Source organism: Penaeus monodon, chromosome 23, assembly GCF_015228065.2.
Source record: "Penaeus monodon isolate SGIC_2016 chromosome 23, NSTDA_Pmon_1, whole genome shotgun sequence".
Classification (NCBI taxonomy): Eukaryota; Metazoa; Arthropoda; class Malacostraca; order Decapoda; family Penaeidae; genus Penaeus; species Penaeus monodon.
This window is the reverse complement of record NC_051408.1, coordinates 39,122,780-39,123,076: the sequence shown is the minus strand read 5'-3', so window position 1 is coordinate 39,123,076 and position 297 is coordinate 39,122,780. Positions and strand designations below refer to the sequence as shown.

Below are 297 nucleotides of genomic sequence, written 5' to 3'. Positions count from 1 at the left end.
CATTACATATCTGTTTACATATCAAGGACACTTATCCTTTCGTTCCCAAAGGGCGTCGACAGTGCCTGGGGGAGTCACTGGCTAGGATGGAGCTCTTCCTGTTTACTTCGGCTCTCCTGAAGAAGTTCTGCATCACTCCACCTGCTGGGGTTAAGCTCTCAACTGAAACAAACAAGCACAGACCAGCTTTCAACTTCGCTAAGCCTTTCCAGGTCATTTTCACACCAAGGGAGTGAGATCGGCTGAGGGAAAGGTGTTAGTATTCGTATTAAGAACCTGTAAATGAATATTTCGATC

At 46.1% G+C, this 297-nt stretch overlaps 1 protein-coding gene across 1 annotated transcript in view; it reads left to right on the top strand.

The window, feature by feature from the left end:
* Positions 1-297, top strand: part of LOC119588244 (cytochrome P450 2L1-like) — a 14,472-nt gene that overhangs the window by 7,711 nt on the left and 6,464 nt on the right. Inside the window, exon 13 of the mRNA XM_037936940.1 lies at positions 52-212. Within this exon, the coding sequence (XP_037792868.1) occupies positions 52-212 (161 nt within the window). The remainder of the gene's footprint in view (positions 1-51; positions 213-297) is intronic.